The sequence below is a fragment of the Platalea leucorodia genome (genome assembly GCF_965183815.1).
Source record: "Platalea leucorodia genome assembly, chromosome: 14".
Classification (NCBI taxonomy): Eukaryota; Metazoa; Chordata; class Aves; order Pelecaniformes; family Threskiornithidae; genus Platalea; species Platalea leucorodia.
Window position 1 is genome coordinate 1552919 of NC_138836.1, and position 13993 is coordinate 1566911.

The 13993-nt window shown below is 56.1% G+C and overlaps 2 protein-coding genes across 2 annotated transcripts; both read right to left on the reverse strand.

Moving 5' to 3' along the window:
- Positions 1-2905: 2905 nt before the first annotated feature.
- On the reverse strand, positions 2906-7550 carry CDK3 (cyclin dependent kinase 3; the record flags this gene model as incomplete). Its single annotated transcript, XM_082326816.1, has 7 exons — positions 2906-3224; positions 3624-3827; positions 4596-4697; positions 5129-5299; positions 5829-5949; positions 6389-6466; positions 7423-7550. 7 exons carry the CDS (start codon positions 7548-7550, stop codon positions 3099-3101), a joined length of 930 nt encoding a protein of 309 aa, XP_082182942.1. The 3' UTR covers positions 2906-3098.
- A 2044-nt stretch (positions 7551-9594) lies between these two features.
- TEN1 (TEN1 subunit of CST complex) lies at positions 9595-13967 on the reverse strand. The gene is made up of 4 exons (XM_082326615.1): positions 13775-13967; positions 11999-12105; positions 11719-11876; positions 9595-10403 (listed from the first exon to the last, which is right to left on the reverse strand). The coding sequence occupies exons 1-4, from the start codon at positions 13799-13801 to the stop codon at positions 10267-10269; spliced, it is 429 nt and encodes a 142-aa protein (XP_082182741.1). The 5' UTR covers positions 13802-13967; the 3' UTR covers positions 9595-10266.
- Positions 13968-13993: the final 26 nt, after the last annotated feature.

The following is a 13993-nucleotide window of genomic DNA, read 5'->3' on the forward strand; positions in this document are numbered from 1 at the left end:
CCTCCTGGCTGCTCCGGACCAGCAGCAAGGGCTGGAGCTGGGCTGCGATGGACCAGGGGACACATCAGGAGAGAAACCCTGGCCCGGCCTCCTGCCCGGGCAAGGCCAGCAGCCCTCGAGCACAGGAGCAGAGCCGGGTGAGGCTCACGTCCCAGTGCAACCAAGGAGCCCCGGACCAGTGCGGTTCCCCGCAGTCCTCGGGTCCCAGCTCTTCAAAGCTACTGGGAGCAGCCTTGCTGTGCTTTGCTTTGCTCCCCTCGGCCGGCTGAAAGCAGGGAGGATCCATCAGCAACGGGGCTGTTGCCTTTTCTGCGGCTCGGCTCTGTCCGACAGGTGAGTTTGCTGTGAGCCTTCCCCTCGGCCGGCTCCGTGGGGCAGGGTGCGGGGCTGCCTTCGTCGGGGCTGCTGCCCTCGCAAATGAGGTAAAACCGTGCTTGTTCTTAAAGCAGTATGATGTTCACGTGGTGAGTCTTTCCTGAAGAGCTGATTAAATAGTTTTGGGGAATGCTCTGTAACTAAGGAACCTGGAGTTCTAGTAATTAGCAGTCAGTTAATTATTTTGGATAAAGCGCTCCCTAACCGCGTGGTGGGAGGCATTTACCTAGGGCTGGGCGAAGGCGTTGAGACGATGAGGCGGCTGAGCAGCCTGGCTGGCTGAGCAGTCTCCTTGAAGGCTGCTCTGCCTTTTGGTTCTGAAAAAAGCCCCACCAACAATTCCTTTTCTTTGCCGTGGAGTGGTCCCCATCCGCGGAGAGCGGCTCGCGTCGCGTCCTCTTGATGCCTCCGTAGGAAGCAGCGGGGGCGCGGGACGATGGCGCTGCGCCGTGGCTTTCCCAGAGCGGTTATTTCGACACAGCTGTTGTTGGTTCCCTTTGCTGGCAGCGGGGTTGGCTCATAAATGTTTGAAATTCAGCTTGTTGCTTCATTTTGTCGGGCTAGACGAGCTGTAGTATTTTTATTTATGTTTCTGGAGCGGATGAATGTCCCTGGTATTTATTTCTTAACGCAGGTCTCTTTAAAAAGAAAACAACTCTTCTGCAAACAGTTTGGCTGGTACAACACGAGCATTTGTTTGCAGAGAGCAAACAACGGAGCATTATCTGCACAAAATGAATTGACTTTAAACGCGTGTGCAAAGGCAGGGCAACGATTCCCCTAGCAGAATCCATCCCTGTCTCGGAAACGTGCCCCTGCGAGCTGGGTGCCGTCCCGCGGAGGACGCGAGATGCCGCAGGAGCACAGCGGGGCTTCCATTTTCCTGCCGCCGGCTCTGGAGGCTGCTGCGGGAGCCCGGCTGCCTGCTCTGCCCTGCTCAAGCAGAAAACCACCCCTCCCGAACACAAGCAGGTCAGCTTTTTCCCGGCAGCCACTCCAGCATGACTCCTAACAGCAGCTTCAAAAGCCAAGCAACCCCCACCCACCCCCAAAAAACCCCTAATTTGTGCAAATTGCAGAGGCGAGCGAGCTGCCCGGGTCCTGGTGGCTTCTAAACCTGCGGGGGAGGCAGAGCCCGGCGGCGTGGCAGGGCCCGGAGGGAGGTGAGCAACAGGTCCCGGGGCGTCGCTGTCGGGGATCTGTCAGGAGGTGCGGCTGCCACGGGTCTTTTTGATGTCGGGAATTAAGCAGAGGCACCCGCTGCCTTTTGTTGGGTGGGGAGAAGGAAGGAGCGATGGCGGAAGCCAAAGGGCAGCAGAGCTGGGCTTTAGGCGGGCAGGGCTTGGGCTGAGAGGGGCTTTGGCAGGGGCGACTCTAAAGGTTTCTCTCCCCTGCACGAATTCGCTGGTGCCTGGGGAGGGGGGTTTGTGCTCCGGCTGCGCCTGCGGCCGCCTCTCGCCTTGCTGCGTTCTTCATCCGTCGTGAGACTGCGGGGCCGTGAGCTTTGGGGAGCTGTCAGGCTGCGCCGAGAGCAGCGCCCGGCTTCACCGGCGTTGGGAGGGCGCCTGTGCACGCGCGTGAAAAACAGGAGTGCAGCAGTTCGGCTTCCCTCAGTTAAAAAAGCGTCTTTTCAGTATTTAAGTGAGTAGAATATAACTCTGAACTGTTTGTGGCAACCTCTGATGGAAAGCAAGCCCACCTTACCACACCGAGACAGCGCTGGGCTGCAGAACTACCAGCCCCTCCTTCCACAACAGAATTGCGAGCACGTCCCCGCACCCGCCAAGGATTTGGGCTGGAAAGGGTAAAAGAAAGAGTGCAGGAGACGATGAAGGGAGAAGAGCGCTGCGGAGGAAAGGACCAGCCAGACCCTCCTGTCACTAGCCCCCTGGGCCGTGCCAAACAATAAACACCAAGGTTTCTGAACAGGTAACAAGCTTTTATTTTTTTTCTGTACTGAAAGAAAAAAAAGATGTTGAAACCACACCAAAAGTTAGCGACAATTCTCCAAACGTTTTAACAGCAAAACCATGGCCAAGACAATAAAGCGCAGGGAACAGCGTTACATCTGGCGCTGCGATGGAAAGCCCGTGTTTCAGCTGTTCCCGTTTCCAGCCATAGGCAACAAGTGCTTTACGCTAGCTGGATCTTTCGGCTTCCTGGCCCCAGCTAAGGCACAAATTAAGACACCTGATAGCGCTCTTCAGCTTGTGGAACAGCAGAACGCCAGCTCTGTTAAACAGCTCGGATTAAACAGCCTGCCTAGTGCTGACAAGCCCAGTCGTTGGTTACAGCAGCAAAGGGCTGAGCGGAGAAGCGCTCCCCTATCCAAAGTGGAGCTCCAGCACGCCCTGGTGTCAGAACCTGCCACCGACGGACCTGGGGATGCTCCAGTGCTGGAGAGACAGAAATCACCGTCTGCCACCTTAGCGGGCTGACCAGTGCAAGGACAGACCTCGGAAAGATGCTCCCTCACCTACATTTCAGCGGTTTATGCTGATAAATACCCTCACCCTTTTGCACAGGACCTCTTCAAAACAGCTCTGCTGGCTGTAACCTCGACAAACCTTCCCCCAGCAACAGGCTGAGAGGCTCTAAACGCAAGAACGTCCCCTCCAGGCTCCTCGGGAGAAATGAGACCCTGGCAGCCCCCTGCGAAGTGCCCAACACCAGATCGGCACCGCTACCCGGGGGTGCAAGTGCATGGGGAGAGCTGTGTCTTCTCATCTGCAGCGTCTCTGCAGCGCACGGCGCTCCTCAGGGCTCCGCGGGCTCCTCCAGAAGAAGTACTGGTGATTGAGGGCTGCCTTGGCTGAGATGCGGCTGCTGGGATCGTACAGGAGCAATTGCTGCCAAGAGAAAAACCCAGCAGATTTAGGCTTTTAGAAAACAAATGATCGGTCGCACCCGCACACGGCTGGGCGCAGATGCAGAGCTTGGTTCTGCCTCTTCCCCTCTCTGGGCCTCGGGAGTGACCCGCAGCTGAAGTTCCCATGGGGGTTACGCTAGAGGGGTTTCTTCACCCTCGATGCAGTGGTTTCCTAGAGGAACCTGCGCTGACAGCCCCACTTCAGAGCCAGGACTGAGCCCTATTCGATGATTTGGTGTCTCTGCAGTGGCAGAGATGAGCATTAGAGCCAGATCAGCTAACGCACTTCTGGGTACATCAGTCCCAAATATCCCTATTCTTTGCCCAGTTTGAAAAGGTCCTGTCTGTCCCCCAGGTCTTGTTCTGAGCCCTCACTCACCACCAGTAAGTCTCTTCCGTCTCGATCTAAATTGGGAACAATTTCCTTCATCTCCTTCCTTGCCCACTGGGGAAAGTCCCTCTTGTAGTCAGGCAGCTGGGTCACCCCGGGCCAGGTCGCCTCGGTGGGAGTGCCCAGGGTGCGAAAGATCCGGAAGAGCTGATCGATCTCGGAGTCCCCTGGAAACAGGGCCTTCCTGGTCACCTGAGGGGGGAAAAAAAAAGCCAGTTCCCACCTTTCCATCAGCTCTGTGCCCTATTTCCCGCTGCAAGCGACCCTTTGTTTCAGCAGATGCAAACTGCAGGAGCAGGGCAGTTACAATGCAGCAATTCTGCCAGGCAGCGGTTGGGGAAGTCACGGGTGTCTGTCTGCTTGTCTCCAGCTCCTCTCCATGGATCCCTGCTCTCCTGAGGCTGTCCTCTTTCAGCCAGTCCCTTATCCCTCTTTGTCTCCAGTTTCCTAACATCTGCTCTTGCAGGCTAGCTCCCTCCCCGCCTACTTGCCCAAGCTCTGCTGATCTGCAGCTGGGGGCTTTGGGAGCTGTTGCACTGCAGGGGTAACAAGAGCTCTTCAAAGCGGAGTACGGACCCCTCGGCGATCCACTCTGCCGTGCTATGAAGCGCTAGTTCTCCGCAGCCTGCTGCGGGGACACCTGCAAGAGAGTCCTCTCCTCCCAGGATCAAAATGCTGCAACAACACCGAAGTTACCCCTTCCGCAAGGACAGGCATCGCATTCCTGTATGCCTGGAACTGCAGCTGGACTAGAGAGGCTGCTTTGCCTTCTGCCAGGCCCCTGAGGGTGGCAGATTTCCTTCTGAGCCCGCAGCTAAGGACCAGCTAAGCCTCAGGGTGGGCTTTCCGTAATACACACCCCAGCACCACAGGTGTTCCGCATCTTGTCCCTCCTCCCCCACTTCCCATGGCGGCTGCATCCTCCCTGCTCATGAAAGAGACTATTTAAACCCGTTCTACCATTTCTGCAAAGATGCAGCCGATGCTCCAGATATCCACAGCGGTCGAGTAGTATTTGCATCCCAGCAGTATTTCAGGGGCTCGGTACCACAGAGTCACCACCTGGTAAGGAACCAACAAACAAGCTTTGTCTAGCTTCCCTGGGTGAAACCAGAGGCATGGGATCCTCCCTTCTCAGCTGTGACGCAGCGACCGTACAAATCAGAGTGTGCCAAGGCCATGCTGCATAAACAGACACCTTGGTGACAGCAAGATCGGGATTAACAGATCCTTCTTCAACAGGACACTCTGGAACAAATAAATATACCCTATGTGGAGAAGGTGGGAACCCAGCTTGCAGGCAGGCTAGGGTAGAAGCAGTCAGCAGACTTTGTGGGGACATGAGGTAAGCCCTCAGCTGCGGGTTAGGTTAAGGGCATGTGCCTGGGCACAGCTGTGCCTCAGCTACGGAGGAGTAACTTGTGATGCTGCTGCTGTTCGCCCACTACGGATTGTGCACCCCCCTCTCGGGTGGCAGGGAGCCTCAGCGATACCTCGTGAGTGTATGTGCGCAGGGGGACGCCGAAAGCCCTTGCCAGTCCAAAATCAGCCAGCTTGATTGCTCCTGCTTCGTTAATGAGCAAGTTCTGCGGCTTCAAGTCCCTGTGGATGACTCTGTGCGAGTGGCAGAAGCTCACACCCTGCAGCAGCTGGAAAAGGTAGTTCTAAGGAGAGATTTCAGACAAGGCCACAATGAAACCACTTCGAAGGCTGGATCATGTGAACCAACACGCTTTGGATCATTTACAGACCTGAATGGGAAAAAAGACCTTGCTATAAGGCAACACCAGGCTTGTGGGCCACTACTCAGGGATGCGCACAAACGGCTCCAACCCTACATGGGGACAGAGGGACTCCAATCCAAGCAGTGGCTGTCCCTTCCACCCATCCATTACTCTGTACAGAGGCCGTTAGCCATAGATCCCTCAGCTGTCCTCTTACCAGCAGTTTGTTCTGCAGCGAGATGGGCTGAAGAGCCTGGAAACAGCTGGGAAACAAATGTGCTTAGCAATAGTGCCAGGAGGTTTTCCCAGCTGAAACATTTGCGGTCTGAGAGGCTGAATGCCTCCAGCCAAGGATGAATCTCTTCCAGATGCAGTCTGGGTAAGAGCAGCTCAGTGCTGGCTCTGCGCAGCAGAAGGCAGCAAGGACACGCTCTCTGCCCAGCCCGTTAGCGCTCTCTCCGCACTGTACCTTGACCAAGCTTAAAGGAAGCTCTCCAGTTCGGGATGAGTCCATGTATTTCTTCAGGTCCTGATTCAGATACTCAAACACCAGATAGAGCTTCTTCTGGCTGTGTACGACATCCAGGAGCCTGCAAAAGACGTGCAAGCGCTCCCTTCAGTACCTTTGTGTGGGAATCCATGCTACGCAGGAGTGTTAGTCTCCTACAGAGACTGGAGACCTTCTCCAGACCTTTGTCTGGACATACCCAAATATCCCTCCTCCCACAGCTGTCTCTGCTCTGCCAGTCCTCTGGAGCAGAGAGAGGCAGACATAAAAGCAGCATCTAGTACGGGGCGGCAGCAGCTTGGACGAGTCTGTGTCGCTGGAGGAAAGTGGCAGTGCTGCGGGCTATTGCTGCCAGCCAGGGAAGTGCAAGCGATTCCTGCATTTTTCTGTTTATTTTGCTCCTTTCTGCGCAGTCAGGGAGGGACTGGACGGCCCCTCTTGCTGCCTGTCCCCAGAGCTCCCCATGGGGATGAGCAGGAGCTCGTCAGTACGCTGCTGGGGAGGGTTCATCCAGGTCTTACCTGACTATGTTGGGGTGCTTCAGCTCCTTCAGCAGTGAGATTTCTCGGATCGCGGTGCTGGGGACGCCCTCGGTCTCCCTGCGGCAGAGATGGGTTGTATGGCACCCCGTCCCCCGTGGGATCTGGCAGCCCATGGGGGTCCTGTGTCCCTCCTCACTGCACCCCATCGCCTGCCCCGGGGAGGGTCTCTCACACCGGGCGCCCCGGTTTGGGATGGAGGTGTCCGTGGGGCGGGCTGGGGCCAGGCAGGGGAAATGGAGCCGTGGGGACAGGGACGGAGGGGGTGACCCAGACAGTGCAAGCTGCGGGACAGAGCTTGTTTGGGAGCACCTGGGGGCACAGTTGGAGAAGCAATGGTTGAAATGCCCAAACTTTGCTTTTTGGAGGTGTGGGGAGATGAAAGCTCTTTGCCCCTCAGGCAGCCGCCTCCTCCGTCCTGAGGGGCTGCCATGGGGTGCAGTCCCACCACCATGGCCCCTGGTCCACACTGACACCCATCGTGGAGACAGCCCAGGGCTGACCCAGGGGAACAGTAATAATCTTTTATCTGCTCGGTCCCCATCCTGGAGGGGTCGAAGCCGGCCCTGCTGAGGCTGAGCCTCCCAGGCCCCGGCACCACACCCCGAGGGAGAGGCCACCTCCCAAAATGGCGGCTACGTCCCCCTGCCCTGGGCCATGGCGCCAGGGCCAGGTAGCGCCGGGTCAGGCCCTAGCTGCTTGTACAAGCCAATAGAGACGTTATTTTTTTCTCATGTCAGGCTTTTTTTGAGCCTCTCACACCATTTTGGACGCTGGGCTCAGGGGCCTGCTGCTCACTCCCATGGCTGGGGCTGGGGCACTGCTGGGCTCCGCTGGCAGCCATCTCCCCACAGATGGCACTGCTGGCCCCAGAGCAGCCATTTGCCTTCCTCGCCTCGGCACCCCATTGCCGCCCTGCTGAGGAAGCGGCCAGCCTGGTGCCATGGCGGGCTGGGTGGGCACTGGGCTGGGCCGAGCCATGGTAGCCCCCGGTGCCGGGGCTTTGCCCCACTCACGAGTCCAAGCGGATCTTCTTGAGGGCCACCAGCTGCCCCGTCCGCTTGTTGCGAGCCTTGTACACCACGCCGTAGGTGCCCTCCCCGATCTTCTCCACCTTCTGAAACACCTCCTGGAAGGCGTCCATGGCCCTGCCTCAGCCTCGCGACGGCGGGGGGGGGGGGGGGGGGCTGGCGCCGCTTTCTGAGGAAAAGGAAAAAAAAGGGGGGAAAAAAACCCCAAATGTGCAGGAGGTGTTTGCTCTCCCTGAGCTGCTTTTGGGGTCTGGGTCCCCCCTTGCTGCTCCCCCAGCACAGGGACCTGCCTTGAACTGGGGCAGCCGCGGGCAGGGCTGCCCGGGCACGCCGGCGGCTGGCTGGGGTGTCCGAGGGTCTTTGGGCAGACCCAAAGAGCCAAACACACCGTGCACCAGCTGCCCGGGACTGGTTGCTTATGACTGAGGTAGCAGAGTGTGTTGGCTAAAGCAAAAAATCGAGTAAAATGGACGTGAAGAGGTGCTCTGGGCCTGCGGGAAAGGCGGCAGGGACTGCACAGGGCCAAGGGAAGCTCTGCAGCGCCGTCGGTACAGGGGCTGGCGTCAAGGGGCCGTGGTGTGTAATTCGGGCTCCCTGGGACACGCTCAGGCCAAACACACAGCAGAAATGTCTTTTTTTGTGTTGTTTGTCTTGTGCAATTGTCCCTTGAACCTCCCCACCATGGGCTGTGCCACTTGGTCAGCCTTTTGGAAGATGTCCTTGGCGGGGGGATTAATCATTGACTTGACAGCTGACAGAAGACAAGATTAAAAAAAATATTATGCAACGTGGCACCAGGACCGGTAGAGCCACAGGGACTGTCTTCTGGAGGGCTGGCGGGCTCCGCGGCTCTGGGCGGGCACCGCAGGACACGGCAGCCCACTGGCTGCGTGGGTCCACAGTGCAGACCCCAACTTTTAGGTGACCTAAAAAAGGACTGATTTAGCCCATTGCTGAGCCACCAGCTCAAAAATCTTTTTTAAATTGATCCTGATTTTCCCAATTTGAAGGAACCAAAGTGTGGTTGCTCTGTGGCTGAAGAGGGATCTACACACAGCCACGGCACACTCCTGTGTGGGTTCTCCGGTGGCTTGTGCAGGTTGAGTTTGCACTCCCGTCCCCATCCGGAGTCATTGCCAAATTTGCTCTCCTCTTCCTCCCTGGTTGGGTTTGTGGTTTTTTTTTTCATAACGCTTGTGGGAACCTGGTATTTTGGATATTCCCAGTCCTGGCATCTTGGATATCCCCAACTCCCTGGCAGGCCTGGCCATCTGGATAAAATTTAAGCACAGGGAGGAAGGTAGAACAGACAGGAGATGAGGTGTAAACATAAACACATCACGACAGATGACACATTGTCTCTTACAAAACCAGGTTAAAATCTTGCCTTTTGAGATCATGTTTTTGGACTTGGGCTGAACAGAGAGCATGCTGAGGCAGGGCTTTGGATCTCCGTAACTGTGTGAAGAAAAACAAAAGGCTAAACTATGATTAAAGATGATAGCAAGCACTGTAATTACTGAGCCATCTCAGGCCCTTGAATCAAGCCTGCTGGCAACAGGGGACTTAGCCAATACCTGTTGCATTTTGATCTGCTGCTGTGCATTGTACGGCTTCAGTCCTTATTTTCTAAATATTTCACCAGAGAATCCGAGCAAAAAGCAGAAAAGGCTGCAGGTGGCCGAGTTCCCCTGCAAACCACAGTCCCAGCTCACTCCAGGTCCAGGGATTCCTATAGCACAGGAGACTCTTCTCTCTCGTGCACTAACATTTTATTCTCGTCTCACATTAGTGATTTTCTGTCTTTTTGTTGAAGGTTTAATTCTGCCAGGTGGGCCTGGCACCGTGTTCTTAAACCAGAGTGGCTCTGATGTAACTTCATCTCCTCTTCTTGCAATTTTTTCAAAGCCAAGCACTTCCTTACACACCCAGTACTTAGGAGAGGGAGGAAAATTGCATATCACTAAACTTTCTTACATCATCCATGGGGTTTCCGCAGGGCCTAATGCATTTGCCTTAGCAAGAGAGGTTTTTAACCAATAAAAGACAGGCTGCCTCATCTTTTAATCTTTATTTAGGACAATATCAGTCAAAACCTTTAGATGCTTAAAAAAAATTAGTGATTTAAGGTCTCCTAAACTTAGTTGTGTCAAGGAAGAAATTCAAGTGGTGGTTCTCAGGGCACTGCAAATATTTGTTTTGGAGCTAAAGTCAATCTCCCCCCTTGGACACCAGCTCCTGAAGACCTGGAGAGGAAGGTGCTACTGAAAATAGTAAGTCTTTGTTCTTCTTGTTTCTTTGTTGGTCAGCCCAGATGCGAGTGTTTGGCCAGGAACGCTCCAGTGCGGCAGCTGAGTCACGGTAACCAAGCGCATGCACTCACGGACCCGCAGCCACGCAGGCCTAACGAACTCTGGCTAATGCCCTCGGCGTCCGATGTGCCCGGTAACGCGCTGCGCTTCAGCAGCGCGTGTGGGTGAGCTGTTTAACTCCAGATTCGGAGACTTCTCCTTTTTCTGACGTCTCCAAGCCTTGCATTACAAAAGGACCAGTATAACTCAAGCGCTCCCTTTCCTTAACCACCCTTGTAAACAACAACAAACCTACTTCCCAGAGCTATTTTCAGGGATGACACCTGGTGTGAACGGACAACCCACAGTCACATACTGACTCACAGTCTTCAAGCGTTTCCCTGCTTACTGACTTGACTTTGCTATTTGCCATGGCAAAAAGCAGTATGTTGCAAGCCCACCTTCTAAATTTACTTTTAACGTATTTGTTGCAAATGGCAGTGCAAGGGCCAGCGTATGGCTGGTCTCAGAGCTGCTGTCAGGACGTGCTGCTTCCCATCCGCTCCTGCCTCTCGCTGAAGTATTTCCTCTGCTCCTGTATGGCTTGTTCCAGCAAGGGCACATTCATCCCTTCCACGCAGGTCAATATTCGCGCTTTTACCACAAGACCCTCACCTGGGAATATAAAAAGGAAGTTTCTGTAGAAAGAAAAACAGAGGGAGCAGCTCAGAGGCAGAGAGGTTCCCTCAGGCAGCATATGGCTCCAGCTGGCCAAATAACCATAGCCTGAGAACCTGCAGGAGACCGGACCGGCCGCGTGCCTCCACCGACACGAGCAGCAGGCCCGGGAGCAGGTTAATTCAGTGACGTGCTTTCCCTCTGCCCTGTTGGCTACAAAATGCTGGGGACTGACACTGCGCTCTCCTTGCGCCGGGGAACGCTGAGCCCAGGACATGTCGGTGCCAGTGCCTGCCATGCAGCATCTGGTTACTTCGTGGCTGGATGAAGTTTGGTTTTCCCTGTCTAAAAAGCATCGGGGACGGGTCTAAGCTCATTTCTGAATGCCTCTGTGCAGACAAGAAGAGGACAGAACAAACCTAGGCTTAGAAGAGGCTCCATGCTGACTATAACCATTGGTGGCATTCAAATGGTAACACAGAGCTGCACAAAAGGAGCCACACCTTGGTGACACAGCCACCACCTCAGCCCGCTCCCCTTCCGCCCCTGCAAAATGGGGCCACCTCACTCCTAAGCTGTGATGACCAAAATAACGTCTTTCTAAAGGAATCTGGCAGCAGTGGCTTCGCAGGTCACTCACTAGATGCCACGTGCAGTGTGGCTTTCCATGTGCCACCGAGGATTTCAATGGCACGAATGCGAATGCTTGTTATCAGGTGTGGCCAAGACAACACTCGGGATTTGCTTCACAGCCCCACGGCCCAGCCCAGGTCCACTCCCCACACAAAGCACCGTGCTGCCGGAGTAACGCTGAGGGCACCCCAGGAAAGGACAACAGGGTGCCCTGCCTGACAGAGCCTGCCTGCATTCCTCACGCCCCGCGTCTGAGGGCAGGGAGATAATTAGAGCCTTTCAAGGATGGCAAAGACCAACCCAGCCGGCTCGCAATGAGGTATGGCTGCAATCAATCAGCCACGAAGACGATGTGGTGGCTGGCAATGATGCCAGATGGCTTTAGCATGGGTTTCACAAGCTCAGTGATGCTGCTGAAGTGCTTCTTGTTTCTAATGAAATCTGTGCCAGAGCACCAGATTTTCACCAAGATAAGGGTGGTCCTTATGGTCAACAAGGAGAGACAGGCTGCCCCTGCTGAATCACAGGCTGGTGTGACCGGAGGCAGCCGCACGAGATGCGCCTGCCTCGGCCGACGCTAACCTCGGTGACAGCGCGTCTCACCGTGCCCCCAGGGAGCCACGAAGGAGCTGATGGACCATGAAGAGCAGCAAAGGGCACTGGTTCCTGGAGCATTTACCTTCCCTGTGTTCAGCCTCTCCCAGGACCATGTAGCAAGATCCCAGCTGGGCTTGGAACGGCTCCACAAACTTGGTGTCGACACAGACCTGGTACTGAGCTGAGCTGTGCTGAGCGGCAAGAACAGCTTCAGACCGGGCCATGTCGTAGCAGCACAACCTGGGAACGATCGGTTTGGGAAGCTCAGCAGTGCAGAGAGAGAACAATTACAAACAAAGGGAGAGGGGTTGGCCAGCGGAGGAAAGGCCTGGCTTGCAAGGAGACCGGGGTGCCTTTCTCACCTGCCAAACGTCCTCAGCGCCTCCCCCTCTGGGACTGAGCTGTTGATCTCCCAGGGGAAGTAATAGACCCCAGCACTTGGCAGCATCTCACACAACGGCTGCTGGGCCTGCGGGAAAGCAACAGATCTGAGTTCGTGCCACCCCAGTACCTGATACCAGATATGAGGTGACAGTGCCCCAAAACTCCTTCCTTGCCCAAGGGGCTGCAGGAGCTTCACAGCTTCCCTGCTGAGTCCTGGCTGCAGCTCAGTGCACGTACCGAGCCCTGGGCATCCTGGCATAAAGAGGGGCTACCTTTCCCCACCACAACCCAGCGGGAACAGCAACAGGGAGCCCACCAGATCCTCCAGATCTCCCCCAGGCTATGGATGGGTTGAGAAAGGTTAAGGAAGTGGGGGAAAATGGTGATTGAGAAGTTCGGAGAGCATGAGGGACGGAGATGCAGGAAGAGCCCCAGCTGCTGGGGCAATGGGGTACCACGCAGCAAGATTTAAGGTATGATGCCGAGTCTGTTCTCATGCTGCAGGATAAGAAATTCTGGCAGTGTCTGATCCTGCAGCTGGAGAACGATTACTTGGATACAGGCCAGCCTGGTTTCATCAGTAGCCACAGCGCAAAGCACACAGAAAAGCAGGAACGCAGAGCAGCTTCGGCAAGATTTTCATTCTGCCCGGCCAGTGCCGTAGCCAGGCTGTTGGCTGTGCCCCAAAGTGGTTTCTTTTGGCACCATTTCCCCCCCAGTCTCCCTTGCAGGGTGCCTGCGTTCGGCGCGTTTCCATGCTCCATTTACTGCTTTTCTCTCTGGTTTCTTGCCCCGCTGGGGGGGACCCCAAGAGCTGCACAGTGGCCCAGGCAGAGACTCCTGCAATTCGGACAAGTGGGGGCACCCCAAGGGGTTCGACGACCCCCAATACTGATGATGCAGCAGCAGGAGCACGCTGAGCTGCAACCCTGTGCCTTTAACGCTTGGTGCCCCTTGCCCACCCCACGCATTGCTCAGGGGGTTGCAGCCTTGCAAACTGCCCCACCACCATCCCAGGGAGGGCTGCCGAGGGAGGCCGCCGGCACCCGGGGCGCTCCTGGCTCACCCCTTCTCTGCACAACCCGAACTCCGGCCCTGGCTGCCCCGTGGCCCCACGCAGGGCTGTGCACACCAGGGCGCTGTGAAACCCCTCTGGCAGGGTCCCGACCGGCAGCCATGGAGGTGGAAATCCACCTCTGTGCACTCTGCAGCTCCCTGCATCTCCGCCTCACCTAACCCAGGTTTAAAAAGCAGCTTCAATTCCACACCAGGAATTTAATTCTGCACCTCCCAAGTAGGGCAAAGCCCGTCCTGCATCGCTCAGGTTTTGCTCCCGAATCACGCTGTGCAGCAGGACGGGATCAGCCAGGAACGCAAGATGCTGAACGTGCATTTCATGCACTTTTTAACACGCGCCCAGCCCCAACTGCAACATGCTTCAGTGCACCGCTTGACACGTGTGCGACCTCAACCGCAGCACTGCTACGTGTGCGTTTAATGCCCCAGGCGCAGCAGGTCGCACGCAGATGTACTGCGCTAGCTAACGAAGTTAACGCGCGACCAAATGCAGCGTGCTAAATGGGCATTTAATGAACTATTTATGGAATTAACTATTAAGTGCCTGGCTGCAGACGCAGGATGCTACGCGCGCCCTCAGCGCGCTGTTTAAGGCACAGCTTAACGCCTGCCCGGCCCCAGCTGCACACCGCTTCCCGCCCAACGTAAGGCAGAGGCTGCAGGCACGCCTGACTCACGCGGCAGCTCCGGACGCAGCACGTCATGTGCGTTCAGCGCACGACTTAAGCGCACAGGCGAGGCCGCTGGACGCACACCTTAAAGCCTGGTGTCATGTGCGCCAGTTTAAAGCCGGGCTTAAGGCAGGCTGGGCTTAAGCGAGCCGGGCCGCGCCGCTGCCCCTTCCCCTTCCCGCGGGAGCCGGCAGTCACGTGGGCGGGCGCGACGTCATGACGTCA